At 46.0% G+C, this 15,936-nt stretch overlaps 3 protein-coding genes across 3 annotated transcripts in view; 1 reads left to right on the top strand and 2 right to left on the bottom strand.

Annotated features, from left to right (window-relative positions):
* Positions 1-5,202: 5,202 nt before the first annotated feature.
* On the bottom strand, positions 5,203-8,607 carry tmem127 (transmembrane protein 127). The gene is made up of 3 exons (XM_031305894.2): positions 7,795-8,607; positions 7,089-7,253; positions 5,203-6,116 (listed from the first exon to the last, which is right to left on the bottom strand). Exons 1-3 carry the CDS (start codon positions 8,030-8,032, stop codon positions 5,806-5,808), a joined length of 714 nt encoding a protein of 237 aa, XP_031161754.1. The 5' UTR covers positions 8,033-8,607; the 3' UTR covers positions 5,203-5,805.
* A 513-nt stretch (positions 8,608-9,120) lies between these two features.
* Positions 9,121-15,054, top strand: ciao1 (cytosolic iron-sulfur assembly component 1). Its single transcript, XM_031305646.2, has 8 exons — positions 9,121-9,385; positions 9,618-9,762; positions 10,770-10,918; positions 12,306-12,417; positions 13,628-13,716; positions 13,917-14,118; positions 14,397-14,466; positions 14,790-15,054. Exons 2-8 carry the CDS (start codon positions 9,624-9,626, stop codon positions 15,022-15,024), a joined length of 996 nt encoding a protein of 331 aa, XP_031161506.1. The 5' UTR covers positions 9,121-9,385; positions 9,618-9,623; the 3' UTR covers positions 15,025-15,054.
* Positions 15,055-15,244: 190 nt separating this feature from the next.
* snrnp200 (small nuclear ribonucleoprotein 200 (U5)) overlaps positions 15,245-15,936 on the bottom strand; it is a 62,600-nt gene continuing 61,908 nt past the window's right edge. The window contains exon 44 of the mRNA XM_031305642.2: positions 15,245-15,784. Within this exon, the coding sequence (XP_031161502.2) occupies positions 15,635-15,784 (150 nt within the window). The 3' untranslated portion in view covers positions 15,245-15,634. The remainder of the gene's footprint in view (positions 15,785-15,936) is intronic.

The raw sequence follows: 15,936 nt of genomic DNA, 5'->3' as shown, positions 1-15,936 counted from the left end.
ACACACACACACATATATATATATATATATATAGCCTTTTTTGCTGTAAATATCAGCCAGTTTACAGTCTATAATATTAGCCTATTAGTAATACTGTTAATAACAATTAGAAGGGTACTTGTGGGAACAAATCAGATGAGGTTTTTGTCTTTTTTTTTTGGCGCTTAAGTCACTTTTTTCTAGGGTTTATGTCGCTTTTTTCGACATTTTTATCTTTTATTTTTGGGTTTTTGTCACTTATTTCCAGAGTTTTTGTTGGCATAAAGTTTAGCAGAGCAGAAGGAGAAAGTGGCATGAAAAGAAAAGAGTCAAGTAAAGTACAAGTACCTCAACATTACAGTACTGAAATAGATGTACATGTTACATTCCACCCCTGCTTTACACAGTGCAAGGCCTGCTGTATGCCCTTTAAAGTCTATTAGGTTGTAAGGCTCTTAATCGCTGTAATGCGTCTACAACGTCTAGACATTAAACCCAGAAATACCCCGGTGAGACGGAAATGTCAAAGTCAATATACGTTCAATCAAAACTGCAGCTGCAGGCCGCACGTGCCGAACAGAGTTGTAAAGAGCAGACCCCAAATAAATCCAGTTTTCAGCGGAGATCCAGAAAGAAAATCTGCAGAAAGTTTTTAGTTTTTTGAAAGATCACATATGTATGTTTTACAACAAGATAGTAAGATATTTCCATGTTTTAATGAGATATTTTTTTAACGTTTTAACTGTGTTTTATTAAAACAAGTAGGAATGTTAGCGGTGTAGTTAAGGCCACCTAAACCCAGACCAAGTCATTACCAGGCAAGACCAGAGTGTATCAAGACAGAGACAAGACCAAGACTTTGAGGGGTTAAGACCAAGACAAGACCGAGACTTTGAGAGGTTGAGACCGAGACAAGACCGAGACTTTGAGTGGTTAAGACCGAGACTTTGAGGGGTTGAGACCGAGACAAGACCGAGACTTTGAGTGGTTAAGACTGAGACTTTGAGGGGTTGAGACCGAGACAAGACCGAGACTTTGAGAGGTTGAGACCGAGACAAGACCGAGACTTTGAGTGGTTAAGACTGAGACTTTGAGGGGTTGAGACCGAGACAAGACCGAGACTTTGAGAGGTTAAGACTGAGACTTTGAGGGGTTGAGACCGAGACAAGACCGAGACTTTGAGTGGTTAAGACTGAGACTTTGAAGGGTTAAGACCGAGACAAGACCGAGACTTTGAGTGGTTAAGACTGAGACTTTGAGGGGTTGAGACCGAGACAAGACCGAGACTTTGAGTGGTTAAGACCGAGACTTTGAGGGGTTGAGACCGAGACAAGACCGAGACTTTGAGAGGTTGAGACCGAGACAAGACCGAGACTTTGAGGGGTTAAGACTGAGACTTTGAGGGGTTGAGACCGAGACAAGACCGAGACTTTGAGAGGTTGAGACCGAGACAAGACCGAGACTTTGAGGGGTTAAGACCGAGACAAGACCGAGACTTTGAGGGGTTCAGACCGAGACAAGACCGAGACTTTGAGTGGTTAAGACCGAGACTTTGAGGGGTTGAGACCGAGACAAGACCGAGACTTTGAGAGGTTGAGACTGTGGTGGAAGTTTTCTATGCAGCAGGTGTAGATGTTTTGGAAAGAAAATAGAATTGTGAAACAAAAATAAAAGAACAGTCGTAGACTAAACCAAGTTAGGTTTTTGTATTTTATTATAAATTTGCAAGTTTACAAGGAAGCATACGGTTCACAAAAGGCACGCAGCACTACTAGTGTGAAAGGTCTCTTCAAATGAGTGAACAGAAACACTGAACTTAAATACATCTTCAGAGTGACAGCACACACGCACTTGGCTTATTATGACTCTACATTTCTCACAGACAATCTGATACACATGAAGACAATCAAAAAACACAAGAGACATCTTGGAGCCATTTCGCCTCCTCCCCCCTGTACGACTTTCACCCCCCAGTTGCATCTCAACTGGCATGGGAAAACTAAATGTATCAGGAGAGATAGTTTTAGGGGGACCTTGTAGCCCCTATCTGTTCAGACAAACAGTGCTCACATTATGTTCCAGACTTTGTGATTCTCACTTAGTTAGAATCAGATTCTACATGTGGAAATGAGATGAACTCCCTTTCAGCATTGTGAGAGAAAGCATAAAACAAATAAATCAGAAAAATATATAGAGAATCATGTTAACAGAAATTTCGCCATTACAAGACCAAGACAAGACCGAGACTTTGAGGGGTTGAGACCGAGACAAGACCAGTATATACACAGTTAGCTAATATGTATAGCTAATATTTGCTAAATCCCTTTGGGTGAGGGGTGAAGAGATTTTTGGAGAGTTTTGGTACAGAGGCAGATTGATAACGACTAAAACTACTTTCAACAAGTTCCTTCCTGAGGCTATTTAGCAGAGGCACCGTGGCTCCGTCCGGCGCTTAGCACCACTCAAGACGATTGTGACTGGTTTAAAGAAATGCCAATAAACCAGAGCACGTTTTTTCAATTTGGAACTCAGAAATTTCGACTTCAGAGTACAAATGGAACGCACCGTTATACTTCCTCACCTTACTTCCTGCTTTGCTCTGTCAGAACTTCTACAGCCACTAGAGGGCGCTGCCACTAGAAACATAAATATAGGTCAGAATTGTTGCTTGAACAAACGACTTGTGGGAGATATTTTCGGACAAAGAAAGTCTCCCAGATTCCTTCTGGCCATGGTAACAAGTAAAGAACCCGAAAACTCAGAGTACAGATTAGCCTGGTTGACAACAGACCCTTCTCAGCTGTAACTGAGAGTGGGTCTGGGGAAGCTTCATTCACAGCCCAATTCCAAAGGGGCGTCACCAACGGACGCTGCTCAAATGCCTCTGGGCGCAATGGATAGTCCTTCAACCAATCAGACCAACGGTCTAGGTGACGTAGCAGCGACATCAACGGGTTTCTGCGCTTTGGTGCCCGCCATGTTGAATGTAAAAAGCCGCTCGCCTCAACGGTTGTGATTGGTGTAAAGCCCGCCTCAATGGTTGTGATTGGTGTAAAGCCCGCCTCAATGGTTGTGATTGGTGTAAAGCCCGCCTCAATGGTTGTGATTTGTGTAAAGCCCGCCTCAATGGTTGTGATTGGTGTAAAGCCCGTCTCAACGGTTGTGATTGGTGTAAAGCCCGCCTCAATGGTTGTGATTGGTGTAAAGCCCGCCTCAATGGTTGTAATTGGTCTAAAGCCTGCCTCAATGGTTGTGATTGATGTAAAGCCCGTCTCAACGGTTGCGATTGGTGTAAAGCCCGCCTCAACGGTTGTGATTGGTCTAAAGCCCGTCTCAACGGTTGCGATTGGTGTAAAGCCCGCCTCAACGGTTGTGATTGGTGTAAAGCCCGTCTCAACGGTTGTAATTGGTCTAAAGCCCGCCTCAACGGTTGTAATTGGTGTAAAGCCCCCCCTCAACGGTTGTGATTGGTGTAAAGCCTGCCTCAACGGTTGTAATTGGTGTAAAGCCCCCCCTCAATGGTTGTAATTGGTCTAAAGCCCCCCCTCAACGGTTGTGATTGGTCTAAAGCCCGCCTCAACGGTTGTAATTGGTCTAAAGCCCGCCTCAACGGTTGCGATTGGTGCCTCGATTTGGAAAAATTGGAAATGGGCTTGAATGGGTTTTTGGCCAGACTGACTTGCAGAGCAAATCTCAAATTTGCCAAAAGTTCATCAGGGTTTTCCCAGGCTAAGTACAGATGACAAACATGAGACAAAATATGGCATATTAATTTTTATTATGACCACTTTTTATGTAGAAACAATCAATATGTACATACTTGTTGGTGATGAAAGTATATGATGACAATTTGAGGAACAAAGTGCAGAAATGGGGAGCAAAACAGAACAAGATACAGAGTCACCACATCTATCACAGTTTTAAGCCTCAGCGGGAAGCTCACGTGAGATGTTCTCAAATGCTTTTTTCCGCCTGAAAGGTTTAAAATTTGCACACCAAAGAACTCATGCATATAAAAACATATACTGAAAACTGTCACGTATGGAAATCACAAAGGTTTTCTTCTTTAAAATCAAAATACGAGAAACATGACACGACTTAACGCACACTCTTCTTGATTTCTCCGTGGCTGCCGAAGCTCTCGACACACACACACACACACACACACACACACACACACACACACACACACACACACACACACACACACACACACACACACACACACACACACACACACACACACAATGATCCTTTTTAAAAAAACAACCACAAAGACTCAAAAGTCTCACGTTTTTTGACAGTTTTTCTCGTGTTATTTCAAGTAAAGATGACGTTAAATAAGACTAAACCAGCGACGGGCGTCTACGAAGCAAAAAAAGAAAAGAAAATAAGACACAGCACAGACGACCAAATAATAAATAAGATCTTCGTATGAAAGACTTTGTCTAAAATAATCTTCTCAGTGTATTTCTGCATTTTCTGATGGATTAGGAAAATAAAAATCATACATACACACGGCAATATCTATAAAAAATTAAATCAAAATGACGCTCAAAAGGACAATTCCGGCGCAAAATTAACCTAGGGGTTAATAACGTATGTGTACCGTGTCGACCGTTCTCTGGGACATGTTTTCATGCTAATCGAATGTGTAGCTAGCTTCAGCTAGCTTTAGCGTGAACTGGGGATTAGCTTGCAATGCTAATATTCGGGGCAAGACAGTAGTGTTCTCGTATACAGGCGGCCGCCGTCTTAGGAGCTACTGTCTTTCTAAACTATCCTTTTAATAAACTGTCAAGTGTAGAGCAAATCAACTTTATAACTTTTTAATGTTGTGTTTACAGCTTATTCTGCTGCCACTAAGTGGCCAAAAAATTACTGCTGTGCTCAAAATATCACCAAACTTCAGCGGTAGCATAATGAGGGTCCCTACATGTTAACCCAAGCATTGAGAACTTTGGAAGTGTCCAGACAGTTTATTAAAAAGACAGTTTAGAAAGACAGTAACGCTCTCGTTTACAGGCGGCCGCCGTCTTTGGAGCTACTGTCTTTCTAAACTACCTTTTTAATAAACTGTCTGGACACTTACAACGTTCTCAATGCTTTGGTTAACATTTAGGGACCCTCATTATGCTACCGTGGAAGTGTGGTGATATTTTGAGCCTTGTTAGTGGTGTAGAAATAGAGATTTCTTTTTACTTTCCAAGTGCCCCGAATACTAGCGCTGCAAGCTAATCAGCGGTCCGCGCTAAAGCTAGCTACACATTCGATTAGCATGAAAACTTATTCCAGAGAACGCTCGACACGGTACACATACGTTATTAACCCCTAGGTTAATTTTGCGCTGGATTTGTCCTTTAACAAAGCTCCAAACGAGCATCAAACCTCTTACAGTCCGCCGACAGCCCAGCCTAAAAAAATCAAAAACCGGCACTGATCCGGCCGCGGCTTCGTCCGTAACTCGTGATGTTAAAGCACTCCTCGCCGTTTACATGTAAAGAACCGAATCCTAAAAGCCATTTACATGCAAATCACAAACAACTTCAGCGGTGAGCGTTAAGAATCAGCTCCTAAATTTTCTGCCACCGCTAAAGAAAAGGCTTTTCATGCACCCAAAGCGCTGTCAGTCAGTCAGCCAACCAACCGAGTTTTGCGCAAGACCGCGGACGCCGCGCTCATTACGTAGAGATATTTCGCAAAGATATCCATTTGACAGAGAGTGTGAGAGAGGGAGGTTTTGCTCATCGAGCCAAAAGCCGTGCTGAGAGAGAGAGAGATAGAGAGAGAAGCGAGTGTTTAAGCAAAAGGCCAGCGCGTTGGTTGTTATGGCGTGTACGCCGGGGGCGGCTGAAACTGATTGGTGATGTCATAGTCGGCGGGGAAAGTCTCGCTGCTGTCCTCCATCTCGGAGAGCAGCTCCAGCGCCTGCTCCTCCTCCTCGGTGGGGTAGTGCCGCAGCAGGTTGGCGGCCGTGGCGAGGATGGAGGCCCCGCCCGCCCCCGCCACCAGGTAGAAGCTGATGGCGAAGGTGACGTAGATGAGTGAGCCGTGGTACTTCTTGTGCTGCTGCTGCAGGGACAGGATGAGCTCCGATGCCCAGTAGCAGAAGCCGATGACCGTGGCACACTGCAACACTGAGACACAGACACAGAGAGAAGACTATTAAAGTGGCCATTTTATGCTCATTTTCAGGTTCATAATTGTATTTTGAGATTGTATCAGAATAGGTTTACATGGTTTAATTTTCATAAAACACCATATATTTGTTGTAGTGCACATTGCTGCAGCTCCTCTTTTCACCCTGTGTTCAGGTCTCTGTTTTAGCTACAGAGTGAGACCTCTCACTGCTGTAACATCTTTGTTGGCAGTCGCACATGCTCAGTAGCTAGGTAAGATCACATGATCAGTAGCTAGGTAAGATCACATGCTCAGTAGCTAGGTAAGATCACATGCTCAGTAGCTAGGTAAGATCACATGATCAGTAGCTAGGTAAGATCACATGATCAGTAGCTAGGTAAGATCACATGATCAGTAGCTAGGTAAGATCACATGATCAGTAGCTAGGTAAGATCACATGATCAGTAGCTAGGTAAGGACTACATGAGCTAGCTAGCTGTTTCTCCAACTTCAGTAGTACAAGGCAGGATTAGCTGGGAGACTTCTTCTAAACGAGGGCACACTTCCAACTTTGTGTGGAATACCTGCAGAACAGGGACATGGAAGTAGTTCTTTTGTAGATTATGGTGAACTAGTGTTGTTGTAGCAGTGTTTGCCATTGAGAACAAGCTAGCATGCTAACAGTTAGCCCCCTAGGCCCCTCGTTTCGGCTAGTGACGTAGAAAGCCGTGCAGATTTTGACCAGCTCACCCAGAGACTGAAGGCAGGACACATTCAGAAACCGTATCTCACTCTAAACAGCATGGATGGGTTTTTTTCAAAGTTTCTATGTGTGTGGAAGCACCAAAGACACAAAATAACTCCCCAAATCCCAGAAAAAGTGATTTTTTTCATAATATGGGCACTTATCTTGTAAAAATGTGTGTGTGTTTGTGTTTGTGTTTGTGTGTGTGTGTGTGTGTGTGTGTGTGTGTGTGTGTGATGAATACCTGTGAGAATATGTGCGAATGCATATCTGCGTGTGATCTTCAGGGCCGGGTGTTTGGGTCCGAACACGTCCAGGAGGAAAGCAGTCAGACTGCACAGGATGCCCAGGAAACAGAAGGCCGCGATCACTCTCATCAGCAGGACGGTCTGCGGGTTCACGCAGTAATCTGGAGGACACAGACACATCACACAGCATTACAGGGCCGCTGCCAGATTAGATAGGTAGTTAATTAGTTAATTAGTTAGTTAGATAGAGAGATAGAGAGATAGATAGATAGATAGAGATAGATAGATAGAGAGATAGAGATAGATAGATAGATAGAGATAGATAGAGAGATAGAGAGATAGAGAGATAGATAGAGATAGATCATGTCTTAGAGAGACAGACAGACAGAGAGATAGACAGCTATAGAGACAGACAGAGAGACAGACAGCTATAGACAGACAGACAGCTACAGACAGAGAGACAGAGCTTTAGACAGAGAGAGCTATAGATAGCCAGACAGCTATAGAAAGACAGAGAGACAGACAGTTTTAGACAAGCAGAGAGCTATAGATAGACAGACAGACAGACAGAGAGCTATAGACAGACAGCTATAGAGAGAAACAGACAGACAGCTATATATAGACAGATATACTTTATTAATCCTAAACTGGGAAATTACTCTCTATTGTTATTGTTATTATTATTATTGTGCCGGTCCTCACCGTCCAGAAGCTTGGGGTCAATGTACCCGAGGACATCCGCCACCCCCAGCTCTTGTTTCGGGCAGGTGCCTCCGTGCACGCGGAGCCAGGCCGGCTCCGCCAGCGCCGTGCACAGCGCCGTGATGGACAGAGCCCCGGGCAGCGCCGACACCAGGCTCCGCTCGGGCTGCTTGGGCACGGAGGTGCCTCCTCCCCGCCTCCGGCCTCCTGGGACAGCGGAACCCGGCGGGGCATACATGGCCTGGGCGGTGAACGTGTGACAGCGGCCCTAACGCTCTGTTCACGCGGGTATCTAACGTTTTTAAAGCTTAAAACCCCAGCTGGTTGACATAAACAGGGATACAATGAACAGACGGTTGGGGCTAGAAGGGATACAGCTACGGCCTGAAGTTAGGCAAAATCTCGGCTAATATAATAATAATAATATAAGTTTAACACTTCCACACAGGGAACGTGTGTTCATTCCTCGTTTTAATCCAAACCACGATGTTTTTCCTTAACTTAAGTACTCGTTTTAGTGCCTAAACTTAACTGTCGTGGCCGTAGCTGTATCCCTTCTTGGCCTCCAGGCCCGTTAGCTTAGCTGTTAGCTCTGTTGTTAGCGTGTGAAGCTAACGCCAAATCTCGTCAACTGTCATAAAAAAATAAACTTGATAGAAACAAATCAGATGAAGGATAACCTATTAGTCGATCTAGCCAACTGCTCCGATGGAAAACGACCAACGCTTCGATACAGAAAACAAAGACAAAACAAAACAAAAGGCAGCTTTACGCTTCCTGTAAAAACAGTAACTTCCTTGTTCACACGACTCTTCTTCGTGGTTCCAAAAGGCTGCGTTGTAAACGCGAGTGGCGCTCAGTGCCGCCACCCAGCGGTGACACAGCGGAACAGCGGCAGGAAATATACTACACATAGATCACTTTACACGCCTTTACTAACATTAGGTTTGTATTGCAGTTATGTGATAGCATTATACAATTTTATAAGTCACATTAAGAGCTTTATATGTTGGCTCTTATCGCTTAATAATCAAATGTCCTTTGTTCATGATGAGTCAGCAAAAAAAATTAAACTTCATGATGAACATAGATATAAATACATGCATGATGAAGACCATAGACTGTTAAAAAAATAACGAAATAAATAAGATTCTTATATATTTTGAAGGTTATGAGATGGGAAAAGATAATGCACTTTCTATCGTTGTTTGGATTGGTTAGGTTTAGGCACGAGGAGTAAGATTGGTTAGGGTAAGGGATTAGAACACCAGGGGGAGCCAATCAGAGGCAGGGAAAGGCAGAGTAGGGCGGGACATGCGTCTTCATTCTAGGAAATGCAAAACCGGATATAAGCAAAGATGGCGGTATTTCCGACGTGGTTGTTTTTGTGAACTGTTGTAGTTTGTCATTTGGTGTTAATACGTCCATTTTTCTCTTCCAGTTGACAAGACAGCAGCACAGTCTGTGTGTTAGAGTGCGTGGCGGTGTTTGTTAACTGATTTAAACGGTCAGCAGCGAGACTAACGGTTTTTAACGGTCAGCAGTAACTGACAGCAGCGGGACTCGGGGGATACAGCTACGGCAACGACAGGTAAGTGTTGGCACTAAGGAGTTGTTAAGTTTAGGTAAAAGTTCGTGGTTTGGATTAAAACGCTCCCGAGGAACGAACACACCTTTTCTGGGTGATAGTATTACAATTATATTACTATATTATAGTGGATTTTGCGTAATTTTTGCGTAACTTCCGGCCGTAGCTGAATCCCTTCTAGCCACAACCACCGGTACCGACAGCGGTTCAGGAACTGAAATATGTGTCCACACAGGCCGACATGAAGGGAGCTTTGACCCCGGTCCAGACGCTGAGCGCCCACCCGGACTCCCGGTGCTGGTTCGTCAGCTGGAACCCGACCGGGACGCTGCTGGCCTCCTGTGGGGGGGACAAGGCTATCCGGATCTGGGGGCGAGAGGGTGAGACTACATAGATAGAATAGAATAGAATAGAATAGAATAGAATACACTTTCTTGTCCCCGAGGGGAAATTTGTCTTGGACATAGTGCTACAATCTGTTGCTTCACAACGTAAACAAGAAAAAACATTCTCAGATTAACATAGAATTAAATACAAATACAATACAAGAAGATAAAATCAACATGAAAGTGAGATCAGCACAGCGTCCTAAGACACAAAAGACACAAAAGAAGGACACACAGGACAGCACGGACGACACAACATCCTAAGAGTGAACTGTAATAATTGAAGTGTGAGGTGCAAGAAGTGCTGGTGTATTTACTGCACCCCTGCTCTGCTGGGCTAAGATTTACTGTCGGAGTTCAGCAGCTTGATGGAAGTTGGAATAAACGATAACTTTAGTCTGTTTGTTTATATCTTGGCACACAGAATCTCCTCCCTGATGACAGAAGTTCATATTCAGGGAAGAGAGGGTGTAGAGAGATAGATAGACCATCCAGATCTGGGGGCGAGAGAGTTGGCTGTCAACTAAATTCATTTATTTATTTTTTATATTATTTTCACTGATATTTATATTTTTTTTTATTCAATATTTCAGAATATAAATCTGAAAGACAGAAAACATTTCTCACATTGATACATTTTGAACACTAAGCCCAATAGTCAGTATTACAGTGAAATATAAACAAAAGTGAGGGTCAGATTATATGAAAGTTCTGATAAACGCTCATAAAGATCATAATAATCACCAGTTATAATCAGTAATAATCAGTTGTAAAAATCTGAACATCTCTCTCTCTCTCTCTCTGTCTCTCTCTCTCTGTCTCTCTCTCTCTCTCTGTCTCTCTCTCTGTCTCTCTCTCTCTCTGTCTCTCTCTCTCTCTGTCTCTCTCTCTCTCTGTCTGTCTCTCTCTCTGTCTCTGTCTCTCTCTCTCTCTCTCTCTTTCTCTCTCTCTCTCGTCCCGTCCCTAGTACCTCGGTAATAACTCTGACTTCCTGTCTGCAGGTGACTCTTGGATCTGTAAGAGCGTTCTTCAGGACGGACACCAGCGCACCGTGAGGAAGGTGGCGTGGTCTCCCTGCGGGAACTATCTGGCCTCCGCCAGCTTCGACGCCACCACGTGCATCTGGAAAAAGAAGAACGATGATTTTGAGGTTAGATGAGAGGTTAAGGGTCCTATCCTGCACCCGGCGCACCGCAAAGCCCGACGCAAGTGTCTTTGCTAGTTTAAGACCGACGCAGTTGTCAGTTCCCGTCCAGCGCCCACGTCGTTAAAACAGCAAATGCACCTGCTCCCATCTGTGGCCCATGGGCGTGCTGGTCTTACAGGGAGGTGTGTTCAGGTGCATTCTGGGCGTGCTGGTCTTACAGGGGGTGTGTTCAGGTGCATTCTGGGCGTGCTGGTCTTACAGGGAGGTGTGTTCAGGTGCATTCTGGGCGTGCTGGTCTTACAGGGAGGTGTGTTCAGGTGCATTCTGGGCGTGCTGGTCTTACAGGGAGGTGTGTTCAGGTGCATTCTGGGCGTGCTGGTCTTACAGGGAGGTGTGTTCAGGTGCATTCTGGGAGTATTGCTATCTTGAGGCAGCGGGAAGTGATGGCACCATTGACCAACCAAAACCTGGTCTAAAGTCAATAACGCAGCATTTCATTGTTATTTTAACAGAGCATTAGTAAAATGCTCCTAGGCTCGTGCACAGCAGCGTGCACACTATGCTTGTTACACACACAGGGACACACAGCAGCACACACACACACACACACACACACACACACACATGCAGAAGATTACAAATAAAAATATTACGGTGTAAATCCTCCATCATAACAGCAATGCTCCAAGGTCCAAACGCGCCTGGCTTTTAAAGGGAATGGGAGATGATCTCTGATTGGTTGATTGCATGTTACGCCCAAAACACCCCTCTGATTAATGAAGACACTAAGTACAACCCTTTAGAACCACGCACCCGGCACACGGACGCCCTAAACACACCTGCACCAGGCGCTTCACGCTGTACTCTTAGATCATTAAAATAGGACCCAGAGTCTTCACTTTAAACATGCTTTACCTTTCAGTGTTTCCCCCTCGGTCGACGGCTTTAGCCTGGCGAATTCAACGCATTATCGCGTTATCAAACTCAAGGCCCGCGGGCCAAATCCGGCCCCTCGCAGACTTTGATCCGGCCCATTTTAGGCATTAAGCATTTTAGGTTCCCAATAAATTTAGGCCCACCAAGTTTTTGTCGCCTTTTCTTAAGTTTTTGTCCCTTTTGCTGGCGCTTTTTACGATGTTTTTGTCACTTTTTAGGCGTTTTTTTTTTTTTTTCTGTTAGATTACAGACTGGACTATTCTGCCGTTACAGACGTGAACTAACAGACCGCTGCCTTGCTCACGGCGATGCGTCGCTACAGACTGAATACAGAGGAAACACAAAGGAGATTATTCTCCTGACCTGGCGAGGCTTCTCGTTGGCCTGTACAGTTATGTTGGAAACACCGCCTCTGTAGATCTCACCCAGAGTTTTTTACCTTCTTGTCTTCCAGAGTTTGACGGTGTTGGAGGGACATGAAAACGAGGTCAAGTGTGTGGCGTGGGCGCCTTCGGGGAATCTGCTGGCGACGTGCAGCCGAGACAAGAGCGTCTGGGTGTGGGAAGGTTTGTGTCAAACTCCATGCTGTGACAACGGGGCCGGATCATAACCTGGTCCTACCAGACTCTGGTCCACTAGCCTGGTCCTACCAGACTCTGGTCCACTAGCCTGGTCCTACCAGACTCTGGTCCACTAGCCTGGTCCTACCAGACTCTGGTACTCTAGCCTGGTCCTACCAGACTCTGGTACTCTAGCCTGGTCCTACCAGACTCTGGTCCACTAGCCTGGTCCTACCAGACTCTGGTACTCTAGCCTGGTCCTACCAGACTCTGGTCCACTAGCCTGGTCCTACCAGACTCTGGTCCATTAGCCTGGTCCTACCAGACTCTGGTCCACTAGCCTGGTCCTACCAGACTCTGGTACTCTAGCCTGGTCCTACCAGACTCTGGTCCACTAGCCTGGTCCTACCAGACTCTGGTACACTAGCCTGGTCCTACCAGACTCTGGTCCATTAGCCTGGTCCTACCAGACTCTGGTCCACTAGCCTGGTCCTACCAGACTCTGGTACTCTAGCCTGGTCCTACCAGACTCTGGTCCATTAGCCTGGTCCTACCAGACTCTGGTCCATTAGCCTGGTCCTACCAGACTCTGGTACTCTAGCCTGGTCCTACCAGACTCTGGTACATTAGCCTGGTCCTACCAGACTCTGGTACTCTAGCCTGGTCCTACCAGACTCTGGTCCATTAGCCTGGTCCTACCAGACTCTGGTCCACTAGCCTGGTCCTACCAGACTCTGGTACACTAGCCTGGTCCTACCAGACTCTGGTCCACTAGCCTGGTCCTACCAGACTCTGGTCCATTAGCCTGGTCCTACCAGACTCTGGTCCACTAGCCTGGTCCTACCAGACTCTGGTCCACTAGCCTGGTCCTACCAGATATGCCAATAAGGATACTACATTTTAGGCGGTATGGGGGGCTTTTCAGATGCACCAACCTGCACCACCAAACATAACAGCATTCCAGATTTGGTTGAGCCATCACCGCAGCAGCGTTAGCACGTAGGCTACTTCCACAATGGACGCGTTCATGACTGTTTCAGGACGCACGGGAGGAGGGGACGGGAGGAGGAGGAGGGAGGGGCGAGCTAGCCTCCATTTTGTTTGACAATACTTTGAACGTCAACAAGGTGTAACGTCACCCAACATCGCTCAGAGCACCTTTAACCAGAGAAACTGAAAGATTTTGAGTTGTGTGTCATGTGTTTGTGTTCCACAGTGGACGAGGAGGACGAGTACGAGTGCGTTACCGTCGTAAACGCTCACACGCAAGACGTCAAGCACATCGTGTGGCACCCGACCCAGGAGGTAGCTTCTCCTTTCTGCTCTCGGCGCCTGAAAGATCCCTCCAACATTTCACACAATTAAAAACTGAACGTGTGTGTGTGTGTGTGTGTGTGTGTGTGTGTGTGTGTGTGTGTGTGTGTGTGTGTGTGTGTGTGTGTGTGTGTGTGTGTGTGTGTGTGTGTGTGTGTGTGTGTGTGTGTGTGTGTTTGTGTTCTCCTCAGCTCTTGGCTTCAGCCAGCTACGACAACAACGTTTGTATTTACAAGGAGGAGGACGACGACTGGGAGTGCCGGGCCACTCTGACGGGACACACGTCCACGGTTTGGAGTCTGGCGTTTGACGCGGCGGGAGAGAGGCTGGCGTCCTGCAGCGACGACCGCACCGTCAAGATCTGGAAGGAGAGTCCCAGTGAGAGTGGACAGGGTGAGATGGCAGTGGAGGCTACGGACGGACGGACACACACACACACACACACACACACAGACACAGAAACACACACACACACACAGAGGTCAAGTTCTGTGTTCAGCTGTGTCTCCTTTAAGCCCCGAGCAACTACTCGGCCCAGATTGGTTCTAACGTTATTCTTCAAGCTCCAGTTGGACTTGACAGCATTTAAAGAAAATGGTGGATAAGTGGACCGATGCTGGTGGATTTGATCTCAAACTGTCCCCCCCCCCCCCCCTCTGCTTGTTCAACAGGAGACTTGTCGTGGAAGTGTGTTTGCACGCTGTCTGGCTACCATGGACGAACCGTGTACGATGTGGCCTGGTAAGACCCCCACTCTGTTCTATAAAAAATCCATTTTAACAAAAGCAACGTGAGACAGCCAATCACAGACATGATTAGATCTTGGTAGAAGCATGCTGTGTGCTGATTGGCTCACTGACGCTGAGGAGATTTACTCCTTAGGTATTTAGACACACACTCACACGCGCACACAAACAGACACACAGAATGAAGGTTAATTGATCACCATCAATTACGTAACGTTATTTTATAACGTTTATACTTTATATTATATAAACGTGACGTTATTTTCACAACCAAACGATCTCGTTACACCAAACTGATCAGCTGATGTCTCCGTCCAGGTGTCGGCTGACCGGCGCCCTGGCCACAGCGTGCGGCGACGACAGCGTGCGAGTGTTTAAGGAGGACGAGACGGCCGACCCCGAGCAGCCGGTGTTCTCGCTGGCGGCGCAGGCGGCCAGAGCTCACAGCCAGGACGTCAACTGCGTCGCCTGGAACCCCACGGAGGCGGGACTGCTGGCGTCCTGCAGCGACGACGGAGACATCGCCATCTGGAGGTTTCAGCAGGAAAAGTGAACGCTGAGCAGCACAGCCTCAAGTTACACACACAGACACACACAAAGAGGCATACAGACACACACAGAGACAGACACACACACGGAGGTTTCACCAGGAAAACTGAACGCTGATCAGCACAACGTGTGCTTTGTGCCTCTAAATAATTCTTTATAACACATTCATTAAGACGTTGACATGTCATGAAGTTTATATGAATAAATAAATGATAAAAAACAAGTTGTGTGGCTTCTCTTTATTGCAAAAAAAATATTCCAGACAGCACATCATTTTAAAAACATTCAGACAAAGTCCAAGAATCAAGATTTCATAACAAACATTGTTTATTAAGTCCAGAAAGAGACATAACAGGACAGTTTGACCTCCGTAGTCAGAGACCCAATCTGGAATAAGAGCAGATGAACGTGTACTTTCTCAATCTTTTATTATGTATCAAACTACAACGTCCTGTACACTTCACTTCTGGACTGTCGTACATCATTCAGGGGATTTTAAAATGAAAAACAAACTAATAAAACGGCTTATCTTCACCGGGAGAAGAACGACGACATGCTTACAGACGCTCAATATCTACAGGAAGAAACTAACTGACTGACTGAAGTGGAGTCTTCTAGTCCGAGTCGCTGTCTCCGTCGCTGTCCGCCTCCTTCACGTCCGCACTGAACTTGTACTCCTGGTCGCAGCCCATGTACGCGTCGCTCATGAAGTACAGTGTGTAGTTATGGACGCCCATCGCCGGGGCAACAAAGTCCAATTTGACCTGCAGAGAGAGAGCGAGAGAGAGGATAAGACACAATAGGGACTTTCCGACCGGAGGGATTTTTGCAGTTCTTAGAACTAAACGTTTCTAGAACACTGTTTTCGTCGTGTTCTGACAGGAAAAATTTGGGGATTTTTAAGTTCCTCTGGCCG

This window comes from Sander lucioperca, chromosome 2 (assembly GCF_008315115.2).
Source record: "Sander lucioperca isolate FBNREF2018 chromosome 2, SLUC_FBN_1.2, whole genome shotgun sequence".
NCBI lineage: Eukaryota > Metazoa > Chordata > Actinopteri > Perciformes > Percidae > Sander > Sander lucioperca.
This window is presented reverse-complemented; position numbering and strand designations above follow the sequence as displayed.

Coding starts and splice junctions, on each gene's coding strand:
- ciao1 (XM_031305646.2), top strand. CDS start 9,624: ATGAAGGGAGCTTTGACCCCGGTCCAGACGCTGAGCGCCCACCCGGAC. Junction 13,717..13,916: donor TGTGGCACCCGACCCAGGAG/GTAGCTTCTCCT, acceptor TGTTCTCCTCAG/CTCTTGGCTTCAGCCAGCTA. Junction 14,467..14,789: donor ACCGTGTACGATGTGGCCTG/GTAAGACCCCCA, acceptor GTCTCCGTCCAG/GTGTCGGCTGACCGGCGCCC.
- tmem127 (XM_031305894.2), bottom strand. CDS start 8,032: ATGTATGCCCCGCCGGGTTCCGCTGTCCCAGGAGGCCGGAGGCGGGGA. Junction 7,254..7,794: donor TGACCCCAAGCTTCTGGACG/GTGAGGACCGGC, acceptor TGTGTCCTCCAG/ATTACTGCGTGAACCCGCAG. Junction 6,117..7,088: donor ATTCGCACATATTCTCACAG/GTATTCATCACA, acceptor TCTGTGTCTCAG/TGTTGCAGTGTGCCACGGTC.